Source organism: Halichondria panicea, chromosome 14 (genome assembly GCF_963675165.1).
Source record: "Halichondria panicea chromosome 14, odHalPani1.1, whole genome shotgun sequence".
NCBI classification, from domain to species: Eukaryota; Metazoa; Porifera; class Demospongiae; order Suberitida; family Halichondriidae; genus Halichondria; species Halichondria panicea.
Window position 1 is genome coordinate 6,481,187 of NC_087390.1, and position 21,299 is coordinate 6,502,485.

General features: G+C 44.2%; 9 protein-coding genes across 9 annotated transcripts; 4 read left to right on the forward strand and 5 right to left on the reverse strand.

The window, feature by feature from the left end:
• The first annotated feature begins 3 nt into the window (after positions 1-3).
• On the forward strand, positions 4-1,662 carry LOC135347749 (EARP and GARP complex-interacting protein 1-like). Its single transcript, XM_064545781.1, has 7 exons — positions 4-233; positions 317-487; positions 535-625; positions 677-816; positions 862-1,029; positions 1,081-1,224; positions 1,408-1,662. Exons 1-7 carry the CDS (start codon positions 13-15, stop codon positions 1,580-1,582), a joined length of 1,110 nt encoding a protein of 369 aa, XP_064401851.1. The 5' UTR covers positions 4-12; the 3' UTR covers positions 1,583-1,662.
• Positions 1,663-1,691: 29 nt separating this feature from the next.
• Positions 1,692-2,646, reverse strand: LOC135347757 (uncharacterized). Its single transcript, XM_064545788.1, has 5 exons — positions 2,502-2,646; positions 2,381-2,430; positions 2,246-2,305; positions 2,050-2,186; positions 1,692-1,942 (listed from the first exon to the last, which is right to left on the reverse strand). Exons 1-5 carry the CDS (start codon positions 2,553-2,555, stop codon positions 1,812-1,814), a joined length of 432 nt encoding a protein of 143 aa, XP_064401858.1. The 5' UTR covers positions 2,556-2,646; the 3' UTR covers positions 1,692-1,811.
• A 29-nt stretch (positions 2,647-2,675) lies between these two features.
• On the forward strand, positions 2,676-4,514 carry LOC135347748 (uncharacterized). The gene is made up of 7 exons (XM_064545780.1): positions 2,676-2,833; positions 2,900-3,137; positions 3,190-3,359; positions 3,409-3,540; positions 3,662-3,841; positions 3,889-4,148; positions 4,197-4,514. Exons 1-7 carry the CDS (start codon positions 2,752-2,754, stop codon positions 4,377-4,379), a joined length of 1,245 nt encoding a protein of 414 aa, XP_064401850.1. The 5' UTR covers positions 2,676-2,751; the 3' UTR covers positions 4,380-4,514.
• On the reverse strand, positions 4,416-13,318 carry LOC135347744 (protein C-mannosyl-transferase DPY19L1-like). Its single transcript, XM_064545775.1, has 15 exons — positions 13,108-13,318; positions 13,019-13,043; positions 12,875-12,962; positions 12,681-12,818; positions 12,504-12,624; positions 12,367-12,460; positions 12,162-12,311; positions 11,939-12,110; positions 11,746-11,832; positions 11,530-11,694; positions 11,296-11,480; positions 11,086-11,248; positions 5,056-5,130; positions 4,835-5,007; positions 4,416-4,784 (listed from the first exon to the last, which is right to left on the reverse strand). The coding sequence occupies exons 1-15, from the start codon at positions 13,223-13,225 to the stop codon at positions 4,511-4,513; spliced, it is 2,028 nt and encodes a 675-aa protein (XP_064401845.1). The 5' UTR covers positions 13,226-13,318; the 3' UTR covers positions 4,416-4,510.
• On the forward strand, positions 13,316-14,484 carry LOC135347752 (enkurin-like). Its single transcript, XM_064545784.1, has 5 exons — positions 13,316-13,447; positions 13,507-13,576; positions 13,631-13,706; positions 13,774-13,997; positions 14,043-14,484. Exons 1-5 carry the CDS (start codon positions 13,374-13,376, stop codon positions 14,373-14,375), a joined length of 777 nt encoding a protein of 258 aa, XP_064401854.1. The 5' UTR covers positions 13,316-13,373; the 3' UTR covers positions 14,376-14,484.
• LOC135347755 (MORN repeat-containing protein 4-like) lies at positions 14,451-15,028 on the reverse strand. The gene is made up of 2 exons (XM_064545787.1): positions 14,767-15,028; positions 14,451-14,711 (listed from the first exon to the last, which is right to left on the reverse strand). Exons 1-2 carry the CDS (start codon positions 15,025-15,027, stop codon positions 14,514-14,516), a joined length of 459 nt encoding a protein of 152 aa, XP_064401857.1. The 5' UTR covers position 15,028; the 3' UTR covers positions 14,451-14,513.
• A 72-nt stretch (positions 15,029-15,100) lies between these two features.
• On the reverse strand, positions 15,101-16,504 carry LOC135347751 (tetraspanin-33-like). Its single transcript, XM_064545783.1, has 7 exons — positions 16,354-16,504; positions 16,112-16,300; positions 15,988-16,062; positions 15,841-15,936; positions 15,641-15,754; positions 15,516-15,581; positions 15,101-15,464 (listed from the first exon to the last, which is right to left on the reverse strand). The coding sequence occupies exons 1-7, from the start codon at positions 16,417-16,419 to the stop codon at positions 15,222-15,224; spliced, it is 849 nt and encodes a 282-aa protein (XP_064401853.1). The 5' UTR covers positions 16,420-16,504; the 3' UTR covers positions 15,101-15,221.
• A 78-nt stretch (positions 16,505-16,582) lies between these two features.
• LOC135347750 (suppressor of fused homolog) lies at positions 16,583-18,635 on the forward strand. Its single transcript, XM_064545782.1, has 8 exons — positions 16,583-16,728; positions 16,839-16,961; positions 17,033-17,300; positions 17,664-17,749; positions 17,866-17,938; positions 17,989-18,161; positions 18,209-18,407; positions 18,464-18,635. The coding sequence occupies exons 1-8, from the start codon at positions 16,619-16,621 to the stop codon at positions 18,530-18,532; spliced, it is 1,101 nt and encodes a 366-aa protein (XP_064401852.1). The 5' UTR covers positions 16,583-16,618; the 3' UTR covers positions 18,533-18,635.
• Positions 18,621-21,275, reverse strand: LOC135347747 (ruvB-like 2). Its single transcript, XM_064545779.1, has 11 exons — positions 21,086-21,275; positions 20,856-20,966; positions 20,516-20,657; positions 20,259-20,388; positions 20,144-20,210; positions 19,821-20,021; positions 19,549-19,767; positions 19,383-19,501; positions 19,216-19,335; positions 19,030-19,159; positions 18,621-18,863 (listed from the first exon to the last, which is right to left on the reverse strand). Exons 1-11 carry the CDS (start codon positions 21,095-21,097, stop codon positions 18,717-18,719), a joined length of 1,398 nt encoding a protein of 465 aa, XP_064401849.1. The 5' UTR covers positions 21,098-21,275; the 3' UTR covers positions 18,621-18,716.
• Positions 21,276-21,299: the final 24 nt, after the last annotated feature.

The window sequence follows — 21,299 nt, forward strand, 5'->3', positions numbered from 1 at the left end:
AATCTGGTTAAGATGTCTTCTGATAGAGGCCCTGTTATCTATGGCCTGGAGTCTCAAGGCAGAGCTCTGACTGCACGCACACTCACAGCCAGAGCTGGGGAGACGGACAATATCCAGTTCCTAGTGGGCACACAGAGCCTCAAGCATGAGAACCAGGTCCACTTACTCGAGTATAGTGAAGACAATGGAGTACTGGACAAGACAGTGTACACACACGCTCCTGGAGAGATATGGTGTGTCCCCACTACTATAGCAGCTATAGTACACTGTGTCCCCGCTACTAGCAGTTAGAGTACACTGTGTCTCCACTCTGCAGGGACTTGAGTAGCTGTCCGTATGATGCTGGCCTGGTGGCTACAGTGTATGGGTGTGTGGTGGAGGGGAGGGTACTCAGTAAGGCTTCTCTATGGAGACTGGGGAAGGAGGATGAGGAGGGACCATTAGAACATGTTGCACATCTGGAACTAGGAGAGAGAAATGTTCGATGGTAAGTACTGCTCTTGTGTACTCTTGTTACTGCTTGCTCTGATACAGCACTGCGTGGCACCCTGGTTGCTCCCCTCAACTAGTAGCAGTGGATGATAGCAATGTGTCACTCATAAAGCTAACAGAGTCCAGTGCTAAGGTAGGCTAGCAGGATAGCTAATGGTGGCGCTCCAGTATTGTCCCTATGTAGGTGGTGAGTAGTGTCGAGCTAGGGGACAAAGGTCGTTCATGTTACTCGTGTCTATGTTGGAACCCTCACGGTCACTCTAACCAGCTGTTACTCTCAATGGATGCCACTATAAAGACCTGGGACCTGCGCACAGCCAACAAGTGAGAACCCTCTTGCATGGCTGTGTATCGCACACACACTTGTAGGTTATCCCTGTGTGTGGAGGGACCACATGGACCGTGTGTGAGGGGAATGGACTTTAACCCCAACAAACCTCACTACTTCTCCTCTTGCGGTGATGACTGTACTGTCAAGTTCTGGGACAGCCGTCATCTCGGATCGCCATTGGCAACCAGACAGGACCATTCTCATTGGTACAGCATTCAAGGTTATGTATACAGTTTATTAACCTTTGACCCTTGCAGGGTATGGACAGTACAGTACAACCTGTTCCATGATCAGCTGGTATTGTCTGGTAGCTCTGATAGTCGAGTGGTGCTCACTAGAATGGCTTCCATAGCCTCAGAACCTCTGCATGCTCTAGATGATGAGGACGACCCAGCAGAAAGGTACGTGTGCATTGTACCAAGATTATTCAATGATTGTACTATGCCAAAATCCCTTCCCAAAACTTTATCTGAGCATACCTTGTGATAGGCCTTGTTTAGAGCTACAGAATGATGATTGCTCTTATTAGTGAAGTTATGACCTCTCAAAGTATGGTTTATTTACCCCCCCCCCACGGTCTGCAGATTGCCTGTACTGAAGGATGAGGTGATTGCTAGGTACGAGGAGCACGAGGACTCAGTGTATCGCTGTGTGTGGAGTGTGGCTGATGCGTGGGTGTTTGCATCACTCAGCTTTGACGGACGAGTTGTCATTAATCACGTCCCTTCTCAGGAGAAATTCTCTATCCTCACTTCATAAGAACAATAGCATTTATAATGTAACAAGAGCTATTGGACATTCACTGTTTATGTTGTTATTATATCGTTGTCACCACATGACTGCAGGTAGTTTAACAGACAGTAAGTCGTGCAATAAAAATAACAACGAATGATCGATCAGCACAGTCCAGTATTAAACTAAAGATTAATCTCAGCTATATAATTATGTATAACCCAACAATGGTAAAAAGTCAACAGTTTAGTGTTTATTAGTACGCATAAGCCGGTGGTTTCTCCTGCCCATGTGCAGTGGTTGGGTTGTATGGGGGAGGAGCATCCTTAGGAGGAGCGTAAGGTTGGTACCCGCTCTGAGGGGGAGGGGGGTGGGCCGGGTACATATCTGCACAAGGGACAATAAGAGCCAGTCAAACATGTGTGTTTGTGTTCTACTTCCTATATAAAGTAAGTGCTATATTTGGTTTCACTGGCTGACAGGAACTAACTCACTTGTGTTGGCAGAGGTGACGACAGTGGTAGTCACTGGGGCTGGGCCTGTCGTGTAGTAAGTGCGTCGTCGATAACGATAGCCCCCAACACCAGCACAAGAGCACAGGCAGAGTAGGAATAGTACTGATCCTATAGACCTGGGTATAGAGAAGGGGTGATCTTACAGTGTAGCAATCATACAGGCAGAATCACTCACCAAGCATACCAGTAGTTGTAGCAGCATCCAACATAGTCAAAGCAGCAGGAAAAGCTACAACTGCAGGGAAACATTGAATGAACTGTACCCAACACACACACACACACACGTACACACAATGCTTGTTGTACTTACTACCAATCTCTTGAGGAGAGGAATGAGTATCTGCAGTAAGCGGCAGGGACCTGTACAGGGAGTGTTTGTGTGTGTGTGTGTGTGTGTGTGTGTGTGTATAGCTAGACCCACACAAGCTCACCGTCTCCACGTACAGTCCCAGCAAAATAGTGAGCACAACCAAGCTCTTGTACATCTTGTTCACAAACAGATTGATCACACAGTTTGTTTATTGCACCGTCATCCATTACCTCGAATTAAAGCTGCCACTTAGAATTTATGCTGCGGCTAGATCGAGGTTTGATCACCCTTCATTTCCTCTAACTCTCTTATTCATGGCTTTGTACTAAGCAACCAAAACACAATAATTATGAGCCCCTCCCCCAAATTGAATGGAGTGCAACATGGCTACTTTATGGAGGTGTCTTCTGGTGTCTGCTGCAGCATTGAGCAGCGCAGCACTGGGCCAAGTTGGTGAGTGTTGTAACCTGTATGCTAGTAGGTGATATTCTAACCCTCCCCCCCCCCTCTTGCATGCAGTCATCTGTCCTGTTAGAGATTACGAGATGTCTACTGATGGCCAGTGCTGCTATCGTTATGTGCAGACACGTACAGATTACATTACAGCCAACAGAACGTGCGTACGTGAAGGTGGGTCAATGGTGTACATACAGAGCTCTGAGGAAAATGATCGAATCAACACCAACTATTTTGTGGGGAGAGGTGCTGTAGAGTTTTGGATAGGACTTAACGATCTAGAGACAGAGGGGACATTCAGGTGAGTCTTGTACTACATGACTTGTGTGTCACTGTGTGTACGTGTATGGCAGGTGGACTAATCTTAGTGTGGCTACAATATACACGAACTGGATGGGCAATACTGCGAGTATCAGCAATGCTAATCATTTAGACTGTGTCAAGTTCACTAGCTCTAGCCAGTGGGTGGTCCACAACCATCCGTGCAGTACCTCCAATCTGCCCTACCTCTGCAAGATTAACAGTGAGCCATGCACTAACACACAGTGTGTGTGTATAGAGTCTCCTTGCAGCTTGTGTGCAATCATTGATTGATGGAGATTACTGTGCTGGGCAGGAGCCTACAGCAGCACCACAAGAAGGTGTCTCTACTGAGATTATAGTGGCGGTGGTGGTTGTGGTGATTGCATTGACTGTGGCTCTAGGTAAGTGCAATTCATGCTGTATTGCTTTCAACACACATACCTAGTCAAATTAATTATGCTCTCACATATTAAATACCTAGTCACACTTCCAGTCCCTATCCTCATATATGCATGCGTGTAGTGTTTGTGTTGGTGTGTGGTCTTCTGTGGAAGTTCAATAACGAAGCATTTCAACGCTACCTCTGTTGCTGTGTGAGTGGTAAGAATAAGTCGACCGTCCACTCACTCCAACAGGAGAATGAGCGACTTAGGAAGCAACTAACAGATCGCAAAGTGTCAGTCAGTGGACGCTTCTCTCATGGTGAGACTGCATGTGTGCTAATAGCTACTCACTCATATTGTCTGTAGCTGGTGAACTGTCTGGAGTCCCTGATGGTCGCGGTGGCGTACTACCAACTATCAAACAGGTACCAAGTTTCTCTCCCCTATCACCAGAGGGGGGTCCATTGTCCATGAGCCAGAGAGGGAGACCACCGCCGCTAGTGTTGGCTAGACCACGCTCTCAAGTCACTCCAATGGGGAGGGGAGGTGGTCTAGGCACACCTCTTCACCTTGCACCCACCCCCATGTTCATAGGGGGAGCCCCTCCAATGAGACCAATACGACAGGTAAGAGCTATTATATTAAAGTCTCTACCATAAGGTCATTGGGTACAGAGTGCACCTGCGGGTCGACTAGCCCCACCCACTACCGTGGTGGAGCCGATACTAGAGGTCAAAGGTGAAAGTGATGATAGCAGTGATGACGAGTTCTTCAAGAAAGAAGAAGGAATTGCCGATCCTCGGGAGGCAATAAACAACAAGACAGAAACACAATCATCAGAACAAAAGACACTGTAGAATAATATAATACTAGAATACTTATGGCATTTATCGTTTTATTTTCTGTCCACATTATAATTTTTTTTGCAGAACAAATTTTGTACATTTTGTAAAAGTTTGTACAAAAATAGAAATTGATTGTTGAATGCTCAAGCTATCTCTAATACAGTGTAGTCATTGTTCCTGAAAACAGTTTTAAATCCATCTATCTCCTGACCAATCAGATCACAGAACAGAGGACGGTGACGGTTGCTAGGGTCCTCAGAGTCCCAGACCTCACCGAATGAGCAGCCATCTTTGTACGCCTTGTGACACCACACCCCCTCCACTATCACATGACTAACTGCCAGCGAGCGTAAACTGGCTGCCACAAGAGAGGGGGGCTGACGACTGTACACACTGTACACTAACTTAGTACGCGCTCTGTAAGAGGTCAATAATAAAGCACACAACGTTACGAACTTTAGACTCACCGCAATCTTTCATTCTCATAGTGGGGATGATTCACTATAGGACGCCCCGTTACTAGCTTGATGGTTGCCATGGTAGGCATAGCTCCGGCAAACACTGCATTCTGATTGGTTGATGTATTCACCCAGGTAACAAGCTCTTCTTGGGATGGATTGTTGAACTCTCCCACAACACTCTGCAATAAAGAGATGGTGATGATAATGCTGCTAATAGGATACCTCACCATTTCATTGTACACATTGTACACTCCAGAGATGGAAGCACACAATAAGAACAGCCACACCCACTGCCTCTTCACCTAAAACACGAGATAATCATTCAGTACCTCTAGACCTACTATACTGTAGCACTATTAAAGTACAACAAAATGCAATAATTGTTTGGGAAATTGGACATTCGCAACACAAGTTATGGCCTCTCGATGCGCAAACAGTCGATACCAGGCCCTCTCTTTGAGGAAGAGCGGCCTGGAATCGAGGCTACCTATCAAAGTGCTACTAAACAAAATAATTTTATCGGGAATCAGACACTCGCAACACAAGTTATGGCCTCTCGAACATAGCTACGAAAACAGGCCTGATTTGGAAAAAGCGCCCACTTATACATGTAGCCCACGCTTTTTTCAGAAAATGGACTATTTGGGCACGAAATAAATTATTGATCTAAGCACACCATATTGTCAACCTATCAAAGTGCTACTAAACAAAATAATTTTTTCGGAAATCGGACACTCGCAACACAAGTTATGGCCTCTCGAACATAGCTACGAAAACAGGCCTGATTTGGAAAAAACGCCCACTTATATATAGCCCACGCTTTTTTCAGAAAATGGACTATTTGGGCACGAAATAAATTATTGATCTAAGCACACCATATTGTCAACCTATCAAAGTGCTACTAAACAAAATTTTTTCGGAAATCGGACACTCGCAACACAAGTTATGGCCTCTCGAACATAGCTACGAAAACAGGCCTGATTTGGAAAAAGCGCCCACTTATAGCCCACGCTTTTTTCAGAAAATGGACTATTTGGGCACGAAATAAATTATTGATCTAAGCACACCATATTGTCAACCTATCAAAGTGCTACTAAACAAAATAATTTTTTCGGAAATCGGACACTCGCAACACAAGTTATGGCCTCTCAAAGTTAGCTACAAAAATAGGCCTGATTTGGAAAAAGCGCCCACTTATAGCCCACGCTTTTTTTCAGAAAATGGACTATTTGGGCACGAAATAAATTATTGATCTAAGCACACCATATTGTCAACCTATCAAAGTGCTACTAAACAAAATAATTTTTTCGGAAATCGGACACTCGCAACACAAGTTATGGCCTCTCAAAGTTAGCTACAAAAACAGGCCTGATTTGGAAAAAGCGCCCACTTATAGCCCACGCTTTTTTTCAGAAAATGGACTATTTGGGCACGAAATAAATTATTGATCTAAGCACACCATATTGTCAACCTATCAAAGTGCTACTAAACAAAATAATTTTTTCGGAAATCGGACACTCGCAACACAAGTTATGGCCTCTCGAACATAGCTACGAAAACAGGCCTGATTTGGAAAAAACGCCCACTTATATATAGCCCACGCTTTTTTTCAGAAAATGGACTATTTGGGCACGAAATAAATTATTGAACTAAGCACACCAATTGTCAACCTATTAAAGTGCTACTTCACAAAATAATCTTTTCGGAAATCGGACACTCGCAACACAAGTTATGGCCTCTCAAAGTTAGCTACAAAAACAGGCCTGATTTGGAAAAAGCGCCCACTTATAGCCCACGCTTTTTTTCAGAAAATGGACTATTTGGGCACGAAATAAATTATTGATCTAAGCAAAACATATTGTCAACCTATCAAAGTGCTACTAAACAAAATAATTTTTTCGGAAATCGGACACTCGCAACACAAGTTATGGCCTCTCGAACATAGCTACGAAAACAGGCCTGATTTGGAAAAAGCGCCGACTTATATATAGCCCACGCTTTTTTTCAGAAAATTGACTATTTGGGCACGAAATAAATTATTGATCTAAGCACACCATATTGTCAACCTATCAAAGTGCTACTAAACAAAATTCTTTTCGGAAATCGGACACTCGCAACACAAGTTATGGCCTCTCGAACATAGCTACGAAAACAGGCCTGATTTGGAAAAAGCGCCCACTTATAGCCCACGCTTTTTTCAGAAAATGGACTATTTGGGCACGAAATAAATTATTGATCTAAGCACACCATATTGTCAACCTATCAAAGTGCTACTAAACAAAATAATTTTTTCGGAAATCGGACACTCGCAACACAAGTTATGGCCTCTCGAACATAGCTACGAAAACAGGCCTGATTTGGAAAAAACGCCCACTTATATATAGCCCACGCTTTTTTTCAGAAAATGGACTATTTGGGCACGAAATAAATTATTGAACTAAGCACACCAATTGTCAACCTATTAAAGTGCTACTTCACAAAATAATCTTTTCGGAAATCGGACACTCGCAACACAAGTTATGGCCTCTCAAAGTTAGCTACAAAAACAGGCCTGATTTGGAAAAAGCGCCCACTTATAGCCCACGCTTTTTTTCAGAAAATGGACTATTTGGGCACGAAATAAATTATTGATCTAAGCACACCATATTGTCAACCTATCAAAGTGCTACTAAACAAAATAATTTTTTCGGAAATCAGACACTCGCAACAAGTTATGGCCTCTCGAATATAGCTACGAAAACAGGCCTGATTTGGAAAAAGCGCCCACTTATAGCCCACGCTTTTTTTCAGAAAATAGACTATTTGGGCACGAAATAAATTATTGATCTAAGCACACCAATTGTCAACCTATTAAAGTGCTACTTCACAAAATAATCTTTTCGGAAATCGGACACTCGCAACACAAGTTATGGCCTCTCAAAGTTAGCTACAAAAACAGGCCTGATTTGGAAAAAGCGCCCACTTATATATAGCCCACGCTTTTTTTCAGAAAATAGACTATTTGGGCACGAAATAAATTATTGATCTAAGCACACCAATTGTCAAACTATTAAAGTGCTACTTCACAAAATAATCTTTTCGGAAATCGGACACTCGCAACACAAGTTATGGCCTCTCAAAGTTAGCTACAAAAACAGGCCTGATTTGGAAAAAGCGCCCACTTATAATAGCCCACACTTTTTTTCAGAAAATGGACTATTTGGGCACGAAATAAATTATTGATCTAAGCACAACATATTGTCAATCTATCAAAGTGCTACTAAACAAAATAATTTTTTCGGAAATCGGACACTCGCAACACAAGTTATGGCCTCTCGAACATAGCTACGAAAACAGGCCTGATTTGGAAAAAGCGCCGACTTATATATAGCCCACGCTTTTTTTCAGAAAATTGACTATTTGGGCACGAAATAAATTATTGATCTAAGCACACCATATTGTCAACCTATCAAAGTGCTACTAAACAAAATAATTTTTTCGGAAATTGGACACTCGCAACACAAGTTATGGCCTCTCGAACATAGCTACGAAAACAGGCCTGATTTGGAAAAAACGCCCACTTATATATAGCCCACGCTTTTTTCAGAAAATGGACTATTTGGGCACGAAATAAATTATTGATCTAAGCACACCATATTGTCAACCTATCAAAGTGCTACTAAACAAAATTCTTTTCGGAAATCGGACACTCGCAACACAAGTTATGGCCTCTCGAACATAGCTACGAAAACAGGCCTGATTTGGAAAAAGCGCCCACTTATAGCCCACGCTTTTTTCAGAAAATGGACTATTTGGGCACGAAATAAATTATTGATCTAAGCACACCATATTGTCAACCTATCAAAGTGCTACTAAACAAAATAATTTTTTCGGAAATCGGACACTCGCAACACAAGTTATGGCCTCTCGAACATAGCTACGAAAACAGGCCTGATTTGGAAAAAACGCCCACTTATATATAGCCCACGCTTTTTTTCAGAAAATGGACTATTTGGGCACGAAATAAATTATTGAACTAAGCACACCAATTGTCAACCTATTAAAGTGCTACTTCACAAAATAATCTTTTCGGAAATCGGACACTCGCAACACAAGTTATGGCCTCTCAAAGTTAGCTACAAAAACAGGCCTGATTTGGAAAAAGCGCCCACTTATAGCCCACGCTTTTTTTCAGAAAATGGACTATTTGGGCACGAAATAAATTATTGATCTAAGCACACCATATTGTCAACCTATCAAAGTGCTACTAAACAAAATAATTTTTTCGGAAATCAGACACTCGCAACAAGTTATGGCCTCTCGAATATAGCTACGAAAACAGGCCTGATTTGGAAAAAGCGCCCACTTATAGCCCACGCTTTTTTTCAGAAAATAGACTATTTGGGCACGAAATAAATTATTGATCTAAGCACACCAATTGTCAACCTATTAAAGTGCTACTTCACAAAATAATCTTTTCGGAAATCGGACACTCGCAACACAAGTTATGGCCTCTCAAAGTTAGCTACAAAAACAGGCCTGATTTGGAAAAAGCGCCCACTTATATATAGCCCACGCTTTTTTTCAGAAAATAGACTATTTGGGCACGAAATAAATTATTGATCTAAGCACACCAATTGTCAAACTATTAAAGTGCTACTTCACAAAATAATCTTTTCGGAAATCGGACACTCGCAACACAAGTTATGGCCTCTCAAAGTTAGCTACAAAAACAGGCCTGATTTGGAAAAAGCGCCCACTTATAATAGCCCACACTTTTTTTCAGAAAATGGACTATTTGGGCACGAAATAAATTATTGATCTAAGCACAACATATTGTCAATCTATCAAAGTGCTACTAAACAAAATAATTTTTTCGGAAATCGGACACTCGCAACACAAGTTATGGCCTCTCGAACATAGCTACGAAAACAGGCCTGATTTGGAAAAAGCGCCCACTTATGCTTTTTTTCAGAAAAATGGACTATTTGTGCACGAAATAAATTATTGATCTAAGCACACCATATTGTCAACCTATCAAAGTGCTACTAAACAAAATAATTTTTTCGGAAATCGGACACTCGCAACACAAGTTATGGCCTCTCGAACATAGCTACGAAAACAGGCCTGATTTGGAAAAAGCGCCCACTTATAGCCCACGCTTTTTTTCAGAAAATGGACTATTTGGGCACGAAATAAATTATTGATCTAAGCACACCATATTGTCAACCTATCAAAGTGCTACTAAACAAAATAATTTTTTCGGAAATCGGACACTCGCAACACAAGTTATGGCCTCTCGAACATAGCTACGAAAACAGGCCTGATTTGGAAAAAGCGCCCACTTATAGCCCACGCTTTTTTTCAGAAAATGGACTATTTGGGCACGAAATAAATTATTGATCTAAGCACACCATATTGTCAACCTATCAAAGTGCTACTAAACAAAATAATTTTTCGGACTCGCAACACAAGTTATGGCCTCTCGAACATAGCTACGAAAACAGGCCTAATTTGGAAAAAGCGCCCACTTATAGACCACGCTTTTTTTCAGAAAATGGACTATTTGGGCACGAAATAAATTATTGATCTAAGCACACCATAATTATTGTCAACCTATCAAAGTGCTACAAAATAATTTTTTCGGAAATCGGACACTCGCAACACAAGTTATGGCCTCTCGAACATAGCTACGAAAACAGGCCTGATTTGGAAAAAGCACCCACGCTTTTTTTCAGAAAATGGACTATTTGGGCACGAAATAAATTACTGATCTAAGCACACCATATTGTCAACCTATCAAAGTACTACTAAACAAATAATTTTTTCGGAAATCGGACACTCGCAACACAAGTTATGGCCTCTCAAACATAGCTACGAAAACAGGCCTGATTTGGAAAAAGCGCCCACTTATAGCCCACGCTTTTTTTCAGAAAATGGACTATTTGGGCACGAAATAAATTATTGATCTAAGCACACCATAATTATTGTCAACCTATCAAAGTGCTACTAAACAAAATAATTTTTTCGGAAATTGGACACTCGCAACACAAGTTATGGCCTCTCGAACATACATGTAGCTACGAAAACAGACCCGATTTGGAAAAAACGCAAACTACTCAGGATGAACAATTTCACAAGCTACTTTTGGGAGGTCATAACTTTCCCTAAAACAAAACTACTAAGAGATGCATTCTGTAGCTCTAGACAAGGCCTATCACATGACATGCTCAGGTCAAAGTTTCTTAGGACCAATAGCTATAGCCATCCATACTCACCGTGTTGTTGCTACTGGCAACCAATGATGATAGAAGTGCAAGTTGAGGGGTGAGGAACACCTTGAGCCGCATTATTAGCATTGCCATGACAACGAACCACAAGCACTGGAGAATGTGGTACACTTTTACTGTGTCGATAGGTTCAAAGGTCATCGCTTGTTTCCTATAATATAGTTCTGATTATTAGAACATGTACACACACACACAAACTTTATTAGTATGGTCCATAAACCTGTTGCCATGACTACCACGGCCATCGGCAGTAGCAGCGTCAAGGTGGTGTTGAGTGCAAAGGTCAAAGGGAGATAGTCAAATTCTTTAGAGCAGAGATAAAGTTGAGTGTGGAAATCTTTGTAGGAGGTTAGTTTGGAGAGCAGCAGTGTGCCAATGTGTGCCTGTGTGGGCGGATGTGTGATAAGTGTATGTGTGTGTGGGGGCACTTACATTGTCTGCATTATTGAGAACTTTGCTGAGAAGTAGTTTAATAGACAGTGTTAGTCCGACTGTTAGCAATAGCTCTAGGATGGCTCTCATGATGAGTGGGCGGGGCATCTGAATGAGTGGGCGTGACATGTGACGTGTGATGGTCCAGCGAACACACACTGTCACCTAGAGAGAGAAGTGCACAGTTAGCAATTATTATGACGTTGAGTAACTCACCATTGCTGCTAATAAAGAGGCAGCAAGGAAGGAAGAAAGGAGCGCTGTATTCCCAAACTGTAGTAGGCAACTGACCAGCAAAGACACCTGCACACAATCCACACATCACACTCACTACACACCCACACCCATCCACTGCTAGAGTCCCTACACCTGCACACATCACACTCACTACACACACACACCCACTCACTGCTAGAGTCCCTACATTGACCAGTAGCCTAGTAGAGGTTAGTAGTGACAGAGACCACAGTGCACACAGACACATAGTTTGTGTAGTTAGAGCTAATGGAGTGAACTGCCAACTAGTAAGACTGGCCATTGTTGAGAACACCAGTAACACCGCATTGAGGGGGGAGGGGCATCTGGAGGGAGGCAAGAAAGGAAGAGACTAGTGGAGGCAATAAAGAAGGTACCTGATGTTCCTTGACAGTGCCAGTAGCTGGAGATAGATGAGTGGAATACCAAAGCTTTCTCTGAGTGGAGGGGTCCACATAACACGAGTGGCTTCAGTGTGGTTGTACAGGAACATGAGTAGACACGTACATCCACTCATCACACTGCCGCTGTGTGTGTACACGTGTGTGTGTGTGTGTGTGTGGGGGGGGGGGGGGGGTGTACCTCATGGTGACTGCTAGTAGGAATAGAATAGCAGGTAGGAGTCCATTGATAGCAAACACACTCTGCACATAGAAATAGACAGGGTCTCCAATACCTGCAGTGCAATGAGAACAGAGCACACACAAGCACACACACACCATTGCATGTCTCCACTGGAGCCTGCCCACGTCCTCGTGATATAGTGAAGCACTCCACACTACTGACACTGGTTACAGAGAGTAGGGACCTCACACCTCGGAACATGACTCCCAGTATCACCTACACACACACACACACACCCTCACAAACGCCCACACAGTGTGAGGGATACTCACTTCCGGGGCTAGGTTGAACCTGCCTAGAGTGTTGATGGTGGACGGATATTCTGTGATATTGTCTCTCATCAGAGATGCCAGTCCTGAGGAGAGTGTGTGGGCGTTCACCACAGTCTTGTAGTACGAGTAATACAGTCCCTGTGTGTGTGTGTGTGGTGGGCGGTGTGCTTAGTGTACAGTACTAACAGTCTCACCATTTCAGTCCTAAAGCTGAGCTCACGCTCGAGGGTAGAGAGATGGGAGAAATACAAGTCATTCTCATGAAGTGCTGACAAGTACCACCTGTAGTAGTGCACATGTCAGCACACACTACACACAGCACACACACTCTCACTCACCAGTGGCAGGCACACACTAGCACGGCTAATAATAGTATATGGAGAGAATGGGTTAATAGCTACTATACTGCATTGAGAGCACGGCTCACCTATTGACAGCACTATCGCTCCACTCTGCTGTCCTACTCTACCTCCTCCTGAGTCTGTGCCTCTCCCTGCCCTAGAGGAGGTCTTGACGGGCCGCGTAGCTCTCCTCTTCACGGCCATGGCTACGCTATGGCACAGGGTCGACTATAGGTACGTACATGTACATGGGACAATGGTGTGCACTATATAGAAACAACCAGGAACTTTGACCTTCAATTAATCGTTTCCATGGCTACCACACACTACACAAGAATATAAAGAAACAATCATGTCCGTTCCTACTGGAGAGAGCATTTACCAGCTCATCCCACGAGTCCCGCCAGCCAGAGTGAAGAATCCAAGGTAAGCTATCTATCGTGTGTGTGTGTGTGTGGTCTGAATAGCTACAAGCTTGTTTATAGACACAAATCAAAGTTCACTCCTGGAGTCAAGACGGAGGAGAAGAGAAACAAGCAGCCCTCTAAAACAATGGTAAGAGCTCTGATAGAGTTAGTAGGTGTGGCATTATCCCTCTCTTGTATATAGGGTCCTGCTAAAGTGGGCCTCAATCCTCCACAATCATTCCTCAAGAAGCACTCCAAAGAGCCTCAGCTAACAGGAAGTATGTACCACCACCCACTCTGTGTGTGTGTGCGTGTGTGTGTTTGCTCATTGTTGCCCTCGTGCAGACAGTGATTTCAAGTTCTCTGATGTGAGGAAGCCACCAGTGCCGGGACATACAGAGAGACCTCAAATGGGAGCTAAAAGCACTCGCAACTTTATAGCCACGAATGCAGTCAATAACATATTGTCCGTACCCCGCAAGCCAGCTCCAACATATGTGGACACTGAGGCAGGCTCTAAACACCAGCTGGAGGAGTCTGGCCTTGTCCCTAAGTACATCAATAAGAGGGTAGGAGTGTGTGCTGATGTGTTAGGTCATCATGTGTGTATATAGGAGTATGGGAAGGTGCCTGGTTACTTGGAGCAACGTAGACGTGAGATGGAAGCAGCACAGGCTGACTATGATGCTTATGTGGTAGAGAGCTTACGTGAGGGTCAGATGGAACAAGTTGGAGTGAGTGAGAGAGATAGTTTGCTGGCTGGACTTAAGTCTAACTGGGATGAGATCCATCATCGCTACCAAGGACTGAGTGTAGTGGCAGACACAGCTCCTAAGAAAGCTCGTAAGGAACGCATGGAAGCAGAGATGAAACAACTGGAGAGAGACATTCAACTAGTGGAAAAGCACAGAGTTATCTATATAGCACAGGACACACCAGCTTATTAGCTAGCTAGCTAGCAAAACATTGTGAACTTATTCATTAATAAAAATTAATTACTATGTTGATCTAACATTAAGATCTAGAGAAATACATTAATTATTAAAATGAGGCTGATTCTTGCTTATAATGTACAATGAGAATAGTTATTGCTTGGGTAGAGATGATGCTATAGTTCTGGCAGTGAGAGCTGCTTGCTGTGCTTTGGTCACACCCACACTAGCATCACACCTCCGCTCACACACACTCCCACGATACACACCCTCACAAGCTGGGTTGCCATGACTACCATCAGGGAGGGTGATCCGAGCATATCCATTACATTCACCTGCTTTAAACTGACCCTGGGTACGGCCCGTATGGGTAATCATAGTTACACATGAACATAAAATTGTTTACCTCAAAGAGAACGCCATCTTTATTCTTGTACAGTCCATGTCCACTGAATTTGCCCAGTTCAAAGCTCCCCTCATACAACGAACCATCAGGGAAACTCAACACACCGTGACCAGCATAGAACCCGTTAACAAACTCTCCACAATACTTAGTACCGTCTGATAGACAGAGGAGGCCTCTGCCTTCACGCTTCCCCTCCTTGCTCCATTGGCCATCGTACAGATGCCCCTCATTGTAGCTAACTCGAGACTTGTGAATACTCATCACTGCACTAGGTCCAGTGTTTAAACATTACCAGGGGGTTTCCCCACACGTACGGATGTTAATTTTTCCATGGTAAACAAAATCCAATATTTCATTCCAATTAAACGTCAACTAATTTTCTGTACTACTGTACTGTCAATGACATAAAAATCCATGTATAAGATGATGAGTTTGCTAGCCAACGATTGGTTGGTTTACACCTTCTCTTTTCCTTGCTCCCGTTGCTTGTGAGCTTTCTTCTCTTGTTTGTCTTGTTTCTTGATAGCTTTGATCTCTTTATTCTCACGATACACGTCAACAGCCAATCCAGAGGCCAATAAAATGTTGAGTATCTGGAAGACAAGCAGACCCACACCGACACCGCCTACCACATATAAGTTGTTGGAAAAAAGCCCTTCCACAGTAGACAAGCAGCCAATCTGGTAGATACCCAACATCTGTGTGAGGTGTGGAGTGTGTGTGTGTGTGGGGGGGGGGGGGTTACTTACAGAGTCAGGATTAGAGGTGTCAAGAGTTCCATATCCACACTGGACGTTGATGACCTCACCATCAGTCTAGGGGGGGCATATGAGGGGGCAGTCATGTGAGGGGGTATGGTGTGTGTAGGACTCACTAGCTCACAACAGGAGAATGGTACACTGCAACGTTGGAAAGCTGGACTGGAGCAATTGAAGTAAGCATTGGCTTGCCAGTCATTAGGACCCGTTACTCCACAGCACAGCAACAGCTAAAGGGAGGGGCGGACATACGAGGGGGGTGGTATGGGGGCGGACATACAAGGGGGTGGTATGGGGGCTTATACTCTGTGCTCACCTGGCCTTGAATACGGTCAACCAAGTTCCTGAGATTGACATCGTTGTAATAGTTGACAATGTAGTTCTCCAATAGACTTTCAAAAGTCGCAGAGAACTGCACCAACATGTAATAACACACACACACACGCGTACAGTGTTAGCTCACCTCCCTTGACTGCACAAAGGCATACACAACAACTCCAACCTCAGCCAGGAGAATGATGGAGAGTATAATGGCGTACTGTAGGGACAAGGTGATGGCAACTAGTGAATACTAATAAGCTGCTCACTATTAGGAGGAGTGGGAATAGCTCCAGGAGAGCACCAAAACAGCCGCAGAATCCAACAACAAATAGCACAGCTCCAATAATGATGAGGACAATGGCAGGACTTGTGAGAACACTACCCAGACTCAAATCACTGAAACCAGTCTCCACTTGCACATAGATCCCTATGGCCAGTATCACCACACCCAGCAACTAGAGTGGAGTAGAGTCACTATAGATGATTTACTACCTCCAGTGACACTTACCCACAAAATAATGTTGGTCAAGAATAGTAGGAACTTGATAACGAGGTTACATACTCGAGCAGCCATTATCCAGCAAGGGCACAGAGCTAGCTAGACAGTAGAACTGGTTGATATAAAAATTAATTGTCTCGGCAAAGTGATAATTGGATCACGTGATCACTTTGTAAGTCTCGCCCCTTTTCAGAGCATGGGCGTAGTATCGAACACACCCCTTCAGAAAAGGGGGGCGTGGCGGCTCAGCTAGGCTCTAGGCTAGCGATGCGATATGGAAGACAAGGCTCTCCCTGCAGGCATCTCTGCCATACACACAGCCTGCAAGGAGCTCTACCCAGAGCAGACTGACCCTGTACAAGTAGCCGCCGTCCTCAAGTATTGGTAAGCTAGCACTCCATGTGTGTGTGTGTATCTAAAAAGTAAAGAAAAAGAAAAGAAAAATTGGCATTTCTATGGTTTTGTAAGGTCATGCTGTATGTGTGTGTGTGTAGGTTGGGTGGCCCAGACCCTCTGGACTATATCTCCATCTACCGGAACACTGGGTCCCCTTCACCACATTGGCACTATGTCAGCTATGGTCTATCAAACCTTTATGGAGACAAACGCAGTTACACGTAAATACAATAGCTACATGTACTATAGTCAATTTGCAGAATTTGGTCCAATAATTATCTCACTTTTGCAGGGAGATTGAAGGATTAAGTGGATTTGGTTTTGAGTTGACTTTCCGGCTATGCTGTGATGAAGAGGCACCTCCTAGTTGGCCTGCAGAGTTGCTCCAGTCTATAGCGCGCTACGTGACCTCTAGTGAGAGTGTGTTATGTGTAGGGGATCACATCTCATGGCATAGTGCTCTGGATGGTGGGGAAGGGAGACTAGAGCACTTGCTCTTATGTGAGGACCCTCAACTACACCCACTCACTACTGATCATGGACAGCTGACATTCATTCAAGTGAGTGGGTGTCTAGTGTATCTCATACCATAATTATTGTATCTTCTAATTTATCGGACACTTTTTTTGTTATTCTAATACAGCGGACACTCTGATACTTTAAGCAACGTAGCTTTATAGCCAGCAAGATAGGGGATTAGCTAGCTATATAGTGCAACTATTCAGTCGCACACTGTTCTATTAAACTTAGCTAGCTCGCATGCATCTGCTTACTTGTTATTCTAATTATTCCAGACACTTCACGTGCTCTATAAAGATCTGTTCCAATTATATATCCGGACAATTTCAAAAATAATTATTTTTTGCTGTCCGATAAAATTAATTAGAACATATACGGTACATACTTACTGTGCTCTGATATAGTGTGTGGGTGTTGATAAAGAAGAGCTCCAGTCTGCACAATGGTGGAACTGTTTGGGAGTCCTATCACTCATGGCTCAACACACAGTGTCAGTACACACACACACTCCACACTACTACCTTAATATTACCACACTACTACCCTAATTAATGCAATATTAAGGAACATGGTGTACAGTGTGTAAGGTGTTTGTGCTCCATACAGTACTGGTGGTCCATTGCTAGTCACTGACATGCGTAGGGGAGAGTCCCTATTCACTGTGGACCCCCCAGCCAAGGTACCCCCCACCCAGTGTCTGTGCCCCCTCATATTAGTGCCCCCCTACAGGGGGTGGTGGATGCTGGTGTGTCCTCACAAGGGTCACTACTTAGTGGAGTCAATGCTCTCGTCTCTTGGAACGCTCCTCCTATGACCTCTGACCCCCAGTTACCTCGGCCTATGGAGGAGGTTAAAGTTCAGCTAAGCAGAGAGGCGTTGTTGCTCATACCAGTTGTCATAAGGTATTGCATCATTATAATGGTGTTTGTGTCCTTTAGTGTATCTATAGGGGTCGACTGAAGCATGGTCGCCACTTCACCTTCAAGAGTATGACTGGTGATGTGTGTGCAGTGACGCTGGTGGTGGGCGGTGTGGAGGGGGCGTTGTGCAGTGAGGCTAGTCCAATAGTAGCTCATGGTCTCTGGTTACAAGTGTTCTTGACTAGTAGAGAACTGGAGAGCTTGGAGAATGGTGTGAGGGGATTGTTGGTAAGTACACTCAGTGTATATATAGCTGACTCCATGTTGTGTCCCTGTGTGTGTAGGAGGCAAGAGTAGACGAGTTTGAGATGAGTGAGGTTCATGTGCAGTGGACCATTCTACAAGAACCATGAACACTATAACACGCACTCTTGATATCACTGTTACATGTACATTGTAGCATGCAAGTACACCATATTTTCATCCCATGCAAATTAAATCTGTTTAATATAATAATTATCGCTATAATTATATGATAACTATAATTATATGATAAGATAAGGATAATAAGTGAGTTAGTTAGTTATCAGTGTATGTCTAGACAGTGTCCATGTTGTCTTGAGGAGGGAGAGGTTGGGAGAATAAGAACTGATCTTGATACTCTTGCAGAAACTGAGTAGATCTGTGCTCATCTAAGAACTGAGAGTAGACACGTTTGATGTCCTCCACATTGACCTCTGTAGCCTATACACACAAAGTGGGGGCGGGATGAGTATACACACACACACAAGGTGGGGGCGGGATGAGTATACACACACACACACACGGCGGGATGAGTATGTACACACACAAGGTGGGGGCGGGATGAGTATACACACACACACGCACAAGGTGGGGCGGGACCACCTACCTTTCTCTTCCTAGCAGTGAGGGCAGCAGCAGTAATGAGCTGGATAGAGTACCTCAGTGATGTCTCCATACCAATCCTTGTTAGAATAGCCACTGCATCATCAGACATCTCCACATCTTCCTCCTCACACCTACAACCACCATCATCATCATCATGAGGTCATGTGAGGTGGTGATATTAACACACCTTATAGTGAGTATCTGTTTGATATCCTTCTCAGAATAGGGTTGTGTGGATATAATGAGGAGGCGATCCAGGAGGTCAATAGGTATACCATGAGGACTGATATAGTCAGTACCACGAATCCTATAGCAAGAGTAGGATAATGAGATAATGGATAGATCAGAGGTTACTTAGTGATGCCTCTGTTGGTAGCCATTATGAGAATGGGAGCCATGTCACTCTCTAGAGCTCGGTTGAGGAATGAGAAACACTCGATGTCTAACATGTGCACCTCATCAATAAACAGCACCTGCACACACACAGTCACACAGTGTACAGAGGACACCATTAGCTTACCCCTGGTACAATCTCTGCCTTCCCCTCTTCCCTCCACTCTGCTACCTTGCTGTTGATCTGATCCCTAACCTCTGACTTTATCTCACCTGTGTCACCAGAGAACAAGGCGAGGAATCCTTGACTTCGGCTGTTGATAACATCAATTTCATGCAGTGACACTGTGTGGACCACTTCCTTGCGTTTCTGTAACTCTCCTTCCGGACACTGTACAAACTTGGTCTGTGTGTGGGAGGGTATACTAAACACATTAGGCAGTGCTGTGTGTGGTGTACCTGAGGTCCCATTGCATCGTAGTCTCTGGCACGAGTGAATGAGCGTCCCAGTCGTGAGATTCTACCAGTAGCCTTGTCAATGGTGATGATGTCACCAGCTGTCACTTTCTCTTTGGTGAGAGAATCAATCATCTTAGTACCCAGGTCATACACTGTCTCCATCTCTGTTGTCTTGAGAGTTAGTTTGCCCACTTTGGCACCCTGTATTAGACTAGGGTAATAGGTGTATTATGTGTGTGTACTCACTGCAGTAGTTGTGGTGTGTGTGTGTGTGTGTGTGTGTGTGTGTGTGTGTGTGTGTGTGTGTGTGTGTGTGTGCTCACTGCAGTAGTTGTGGGTCTGTCTATGGTCACTTCCACCACCTCTCCCTCAATAATTTCAGTCTCCTCCCTACACAACCACAGAGTGAAGGCCTACACACACCACACACACACTCACTTAATACGCACTCCTATGGACTTCCTAAAGGACTGAGTCAGAGCCTCTGTTTTGCCCATCTCTAGAGAGAAGATCTCACTACCAGCCATTGCAGTGAATGGTGTGTCCACACCAAGAGCTTGTGCCATACCTGTATATATCAGCAATGATCACACGCACGCACGCACGCACGCACGCACGCACGCACGCACGCACGCACGCACACACACACACACACACACACACACACACACACACACACACACACACACTAGTACCCATAGCAATGGCAGTCTTCCCAGTCCCTGGCTGTCCTGCTATAAGGACACCTCTACCAGCAATCTTTCCTTCCTTGACCATCTCTAGTACAATCCCAGCGGCTCTCCTAGCAGGACCTTGCCCTACCATGCCTTGAGATACCTACACACACACACACACACAATGAGCACACACACACACACACACACACAATGAGCACACACGCACACACACACACACAATGAGCACACACGCACACACACACACACAATGAGCACACACGCACACACACACACACACACACACACACACACACACACACACACACACAATGAGCACACACAATGGAGACACTCTTACTGGTCGTGGTTCCAGTGCATCGTCCAACCCAAGACCACGGATATGAGAATGAGCTCCAATTCTCTCTATCCTTGTTATGTCTCGAATGTCAGAAGGTTGGTTCAGGGTTACCTGTAAATTAGGAGACATGTACACCCACTAATTAAAAGCAGCTTTATAGCCATCTTTTGTATATGAGGTACATTGTATCATTGTCTTGATCATGGACACCCACACCCGGACCCACTCACTTGTCCTGCCATTTCTATAGATAATCCTTTACACAACAAAAGGTCCACTCCACACAATATATAGGCTTTGCACTGGCGAGGCTTTGCTACTAGTATTGAATAAGGGGCGTCTTCGATCTCTCGTCTTTTCAATATAGTCCACGGCCACGTGGGTTGGCTACTCTCGATCTCCTGAAGCAGAGGCGACAAGAAGAATGGTGCGAGTTCACAGACC

What these genes read in the sequence shown, in the direction of transcription:
- LOC135347749 (XM_064545781.1), top strand. Translation starts at nt 13, where the DNA reads ATGTCTTCTGATAGAGGCCCTGTTATCTATGGCCTGGAGTCTCAAGGC. An exon ending in CACGCTCCTGGAGAGATATG is followed by an intron (nt 234 to 316) that starts GTGTGTCCCCAC and finishes TCCACTCTGCAG; the next exon opens with GGACTTGAGTAGCTGTCCGT. An exon ending in GACCTGCGCACAGCCAACAA is followed by an intron (nt 817 to 861) that starts GTGAGAACCCTC and finishes ACACACTTGTAG; the next exon opens with GTTATCCCTGTGTGTGGAGG.
- LOC135347757 (XM_064545788.1), bottom strand. Translation starts at nt 2,555, where the DNA reads ATGTACAAGAGCTTGGTTGTGCTCACTATTTTGCTGGGACTGTACGTG. An exon ending in TGGGACTGTACGTGGAGACG is followed by an intron (nt 2,431 to 2,501) that starts GTGAGCTTGTGT and finishes CTCCCTGTACAG; the next exon opens with GTCCCTGCCGCTTACTGCAG. An exon ending in CTCTCCTCAAGAGATTGGTA is followed by an intron (nt 2,306 to 2,380) that starts GTAAGTACAACA and finishes GTTTCCCTGCAG; the next exon opens with TTGTAGCTTTTCCTGCTGCT.
- LOC135347748 (XM_064545780.1), top strand. Translation starts at nt 2,752, where the DNA reads ATGGAGTGCAACATGGCTACTTTATGGAGGTGTCTTCTGGTGTCTGCT. An exon ending in GAGACAGAGGGGACATTCAG is followed by an intron (nt 3,138 to 3,189) that starts GTGAGTCTTGTA and finishes CGTGTATGGCAG; the next exon opens with GTGGACTAATCTTAGTGTGG. An exon ending in TGCATTGACTGTGGCTCTAG is followed by an intron (nt 3,541 to 3,661) that starts GTAAGTGCAATT and finishes GCATGCGTGTAG; the next exon opens with TGTTTGTGTTGGTGTGTGGT.
- LOC135347744 (XM_064545775.1), bottom strand. Translation starts at nt 13,225, where the DNA reads ATGGCCGTGAAGAGGAGAGCTACGCGGCCCGTCAAGACCTCCTCTAGG. An exon ending in TCAGCTTTAGGACTGAAATG is followed by an intron (nt 12,819 to 12,874) that starts GTGAGACTGTTA and finishes ACACACACACAG; the next exon opens with GGACTGTATTACTCGTACTA. An exon ending in CCTCTTTATTAGCAGCAATG is followed by an intron (nt 11,695 to 11,745) that starts GTGAGTTACTCA and finishes TTCTCTCTCTAG; the next exon opens with GTGACAGTGTGTGTTCGCTG.
- LOC135347752 (XM_064545784.1), top strand. Translation starts at nt 13,374, where the DNA reads ATGTCCGTTCCTACTGGAGAGAGCATTTACCAGCTCATCCCACGAGTC. An exon ending in AGCAGCCCTCTAAAACAATG is followed by an intron (nt 13,577 to 13,630) that starts GTAAGAGCTCTG and finishes TCTTGTATATAG; the next exon opens with GGTCCTGCTAAAGTGGGCCT. An exon ending in AGAGCCTCAGCTAACAGGAA is followed by an intron (nt 13,707 to 13,773) that starts GTATGTACCACC and finishes GCCCTCGTGCAG; the next exon opens with ACAGTGATTTCAAGTTCTCT.
- LOC135347755 (XM_064545787.1), bottom strand. Translation starts at nt 15,027, where the DNA reads ATGAGTATTCACAAGTCTCGAGTTAGCTACAATGAGGGGCATCTGTAC. An exon ending in AAGATGGCGTTCTCTTTGAG is followed by an intron (nt 14,712 to 14,766) that starts GTAAACAATTTT and finishes GGCCGTACCCAG; the next exon opens with GGTCAGTTTAAAGCAGGTGA.
- LOC135347751 (XM_064545783.1), bottom strand. Translation starts at nt 16,419, where the DNA reads ATGGCTGCTCGAGTATGTAACCTCGTTATCAAGTTCCTACTATTCTTG. An exon ending in TATTCCCACTCCTCCTAATA is followed by an intron (nt 16,063 to 16,111) that starts GTGAGCAGCTTA and finishes TTGTCCCTACAG; the next exon opens with TACGCCATTATACTCTCCAT. An exon ending in ACACCTCTAATCCTGACTCT is followed by an intron (nt 15,465 to 15,515) that starts GTAAGTAACCCC and finishes CACCTCACACAG; the next exon opens with ATGTTGGGTATCTACCAGAT.
- LOC135347750 (XM_064545782.1), top strand. Translation starts at nt 16,619, where the DNA reads ATGGAAGACAAGGCTCTCCCTGCAGGCATCTCTGCCATACACACAGCC. An exon ending in GGAGACAAACGCAGTTACAC is followed by an intron (nt 16,962 to 17,032) that starts GTAAATACAATA and finishes TCACTTTTGCAG; the next exon opens with GGAGATTGAAGGATTAAGTG. An exon ending in GACAGCTGACATTCATTCAA is followed by an intron (nt 17,301 to 17,663) that starts GTGAGTGGGTGT and finishes GCTCTGATATAG; the next exon opens with TGTGTGGGTGTTGATAAAGA.
- LOC135347747 (XM_064545779.1), bottom strand. An exon ending in GAAGACTGCCATTGCTATGG is followed by an intron (nt 20,389 to 20,515) that starts GTACTAGTGTGT and finishes TGATATATACAG; the next exon opens with GTATGGCACAAGCTCTTGGT. An exon ending in TCCATAGGAGTGCGTATTAA is followed by an intron (nt 20,211 to 20,258) that starts GTGAGTGTGTGT and finishes GTGGTTGTGTAG; the next exon opens with GGAGGAGACTGAAATTATTG.